Raw genomic sequence first — 3741 nt, forward strand, 5'->3', positions numbered from 1 at the left:
CGAAATAACTGCAGAGCCAGAGCAGGCACCCCATCCTTACAGGTCAGCCCAGCTCCAGGACAGGCCAGCATAACTTCTCCCCCCACCCCCGCAGCTGGGGGGGCAGCTGGGGGTAGGATGGCTGTGTTCCCCTTCCCTCCCCCCACCCGACTAACTGAAGTGCTGACGCCAGAGCCATGGGGATGTGCTGAACTCAGCCCACCAGAGATTTAAAGGGGTTTATCTGGGGCCTGGCTTAAGTGGTGGGCGCTGAGCGCAGCACCTCGCCCAGGCAGCCTCTGGGACCTTGGCCCTGTCCTTGGCCCACATTGGGCGGGTGGCAGCACCCACCTGCCACGGGCAGGCACAATCCCCCAGCGGCGGGGGCAGTCCGGTGGCGGGGTGCCGGCAGCACGGGCGGGCGCAGCAAGCCCGAGCACTGGAGGCGGCAGGGGGCTGGAGCACGCTGCCCATCCTGGTGCTGACCTCCAAGGAGCGGGTAAGCCGCCGGGCTGCCAGGCCGAGGATGGGGGCCGGGGCCAGTGCCGAGGAGAAGCACTCCCGTGAGCTCGAGAAGAAGCTCAAGGAAGACGCTGAGAAGGATGCGAGGACTGTCAAGCTGCTTCTGCTGGGTATGACCGGGGTTGGGGGGGGGTAAAGATAGCCTGTCCAGGGTCTCTGGACCCATCCATCCCGCCTGTTCCCCACTCCCAAACCCCCCCCCCCCAACATCCCACCCAACAGCCCACTCAACAGCTCACCCATGCCCAGACACCCCCAAAGCCAACCAGCACACCCCCAGCAGCCTACCTCAACAGCCCCCCTGCTTCCAGGCATCCCCAAAAACCAACAGCCCACCCAACACTCCCCCAAACCAGCAAACCCTTCTCAAGAGCCCACCACAGCATCCCCCACGACTCCAAGTACTCCCAAAAAAAACCCAAACCACAAGAGTTCACCTCAGCAGACCCCAAGCACCCCCAAACACAACCAGCCAAACCCCACCACTCCCCCAAATCCAACCATCCCTTCTCAGGAGCGCACCACAACATCCCTCCCCCTATTCCTAGGCACCACCAAACTCAACTAGCCCACCTCAACATCCCACCTAATCAGCCCACTCCAACAGCCAACCCAAAAGCCCCCCACTCCAAGACACACCCAAACCCAACCAGCCCATCTCAGCAGTCCCCCCCCCCCCCCCCACACCCCCCCACCCCCCACCACCCCCCCCAACCACCCCCCCCCCCCCCCCACCCCCAAACACCCCCAAAAAACCCCCCAACCCCCCCCCCCCCCTCCCCGCCGTCCCCCCCCCCCCCAATCCCAGGCCACCCTTAACCACCCACCTGAACAGCCCACCCCAACATCCCACCCAATAAGCCCACCCCCAAACCCAACCATCTCTTCTTAAGAGCCCACCTTAACATCCCCTCCTCCACTCCTACTCACCCACAAATCCAACCAGCCCACCCTGACATCCCACCCCAACAGCTCACCCAACAGCCCTCCCATTCCAAGGTACCCCCAAACCCATCAGCCCACCCCAAACTAAACCACCCCTTCTCAAGAGCCCTCCATAACATCCCCCCCCCCACTCCCAGGCACCCCCAAATCCAATCAACCCACCTCAACAGCCCACCTTGACATCCCACCCAACCAGCCCACCTCACTAGCCCATTGCTTCTAAGCACTTCCAAACCCAACCAAATCACACACCCCAGCTGCCCACCCAACATCCCTCCATTGCAAGGCACTCCCAAGCCCCACCATCCCACCTGCATCCCATCCTACCAGCATCTCACCCCACCCAACAGCCCCCCTGACACTTCCTGCTCCCAGGCCCCCCTGAGCCCAACCAGCCCATCTCAACTGCCCCCTCACTCCAAGTCACCCCCAAACATAGCCAGCCTACTTCAGCGGTCCATCGTAGCAGACAACTGAGCATCTCCCCACTCCTAGGCACTCCCAACCCAAACAGCCCACCCCAAAAGCCCACCCCAGCATCCCCCATGTTCCCAAGTACTCCCAAACTCAGCCATCCTACCTGCATCCTGTCCTGCCAGCATGCCACCACACCGAACAGCCCCTGGCACCTCCTGCTCCCAGCCACCCCCAGATCCAGCCAGCCCACCTGCAGCCCACGCCAGCAACCCACCCCACCACCCTCATGCCCAGCCAATCTGCTGACCCACCCTGGAGTCTGCCCCCCCTTCCCTGCCAGCGCTGTGAGGGTCTCTCAGCCCCACAGAACTGCCCCTCTGCCCTGGGGGTGCCCGGGGGTGCAGGGTGCCAGTGCTTGGTGCTGCCCTGGATCTGGCCTAGGCACAGGTCTCATTGCTGCCCTCATGTTGTGGCCCAGGGCATGTCCCTCTGGCATTGCAATGGGGTTGGGGCACCTGGCTGCAGGTGGCTGGGCTCAGCAATGCCACCATGGATCCATCCCCTTCCCGGGACGGCTGAGCACATCCCCAGCTTATCCCATTATCCGTACCCAGGGGCTGCAGCGGCTCAGCCCAACCCTAATGCCTGTGCAGACAAGGTCATAATCCTCCCTGCCAGCCCCTGCCCCAAGCCATGCACATGGCCTGGCCACCTGCAACCCTCGCCACAGCCACGGGGTGATCCCTCAACCCCTCAGTGCTGGTGCACTGGGCCCAACTGTGTGCCCTGGGCACCTGCACACCCCATGGCCCCTGAAACTTTGCCTTGGCCATACCAGCTGCTGTGGGACCCCCAGGGAGCTGGTCTAGGGCACAGTCAGGGATGTCTGGCAGGCAGTAGGTGCCTGTGCTGCAGGCACCACCATGACCCACACTTTGTCCCTGCAGGAGCAGGGGAGTCGGGGAAGAGCACCATCGTCAAGCAGATGAAGTAAGTGCCCCTTGTCCTGGGCCTGTGATGCCCCACAGCCCCCCGGACAGGCTCAGGACACCCCTTCCTGCCACCCTTCCCCAGAGTGGCACGTGCCCACCCCAGTACAGGGCCTGGGTGGTCAGGGATGCAGTTTGGCCATGCCCCACATGGGCCTTCCCCATGCTACAGCCATGAATGCCCTCACTCCATGGTGCCTGGCTCTGTTCCATCCTGATGTCATGGGGTGCTTCACCCAATGGTGCCCAGCTCAGTTCCATCCCACTGCCATGGGTGCCCTGCCCCATGGTGTCCCCATTCCACAGTGCCTAACTCAGCCGTGTGGTGTCCAGCTCAGCCCTACAGTGCCCAGCTCAGCCCCATCCAGCAACCACAGGCACCCCCACCCTGTGGTGCCCAGCTCAGCCCCATGTCCTCCTTTCCGGCCAGAATTATCCACCAGGATGGTTACTCACTGGAGGAGTGCCTGGAGTTCATCGCCATCATCTACAGCAACACACTCCAGTCCATGCTGTCTATTGTACGGGCCATGTCCACACTCAACATACAGTATGGTGACTCAGCCCGCCAGGTGAGGGTTGCCTGATGCTGGGCACAGGACTCCCTGCGGCCCCTGACCCCTGGGCTGCCCAGCCCCACTGAGCCCTGCTCCCTTGCAGGATGATGCCCGCAAGTTGCTGCATCTCTCAGACACCATCGAGGAGGGCACCATGCCCAAGGAGATGTCAGATATCATTGGGCGGCTCTGGAAGGATACGGGCATCCAAGCCTGCTTCGATCGCGCCTCTGAGTATCAGCTCAACGACTCAGCTGGCTAGTATGTGCTAGCAGGGGCAGGGGATGGGTGGGGGGAGGCTGGGCCAGGCCAGGTGGGCTGGGGGTACTGCT

General features: G+C 63.0%; 1 protein-coding gene across 1 annotated transcript in view; it reads left to right on the plus strand.

Moving 5' to 3' along the window:
- The first annotated feature begins 418 nt into the window (after positions 1–418).
- Positions 419–3741, plus strand: part of GNAT1 (G protein subunit alpha transducin 1) — a 4802-nt gene continuing 1479 nt past the window's right edge. Inside the window, exons 1-4 of the mRNA XM_026084914.1 lie at positions 419–611; positions 2811–2853; positions 3283–3424; positions 3513–3670. Coding sequence (XP_025940699.1) covers positions 506–611; positions 2811–2853; positions 3283–3424; positions 3513–3670 — 449 coding nt within the window. The 5' untranslated portion in view covers positions 419–505. The remainder of the gene's footprint in view (positions 612–2810; positions 2854–3282; positions 3425–3512; positions 3671–3741) is intronic.

This window comes from Apteryx rowi, unplaced genomic scaffold, assembly GCF_003343035.1.
Source record: "Apteryx rowi isolate R43461 unplaced genomic scaffold, aptRow1 scaffold_655, whole genome shotgun sequence".
NCBI classification, from domain to species: domain Eukaryota; kingdom Metazoa; phylum Chordata; class Aves; order Apterygiformes; family Apterygidae; genus Apteryx; species Apteryx rowi.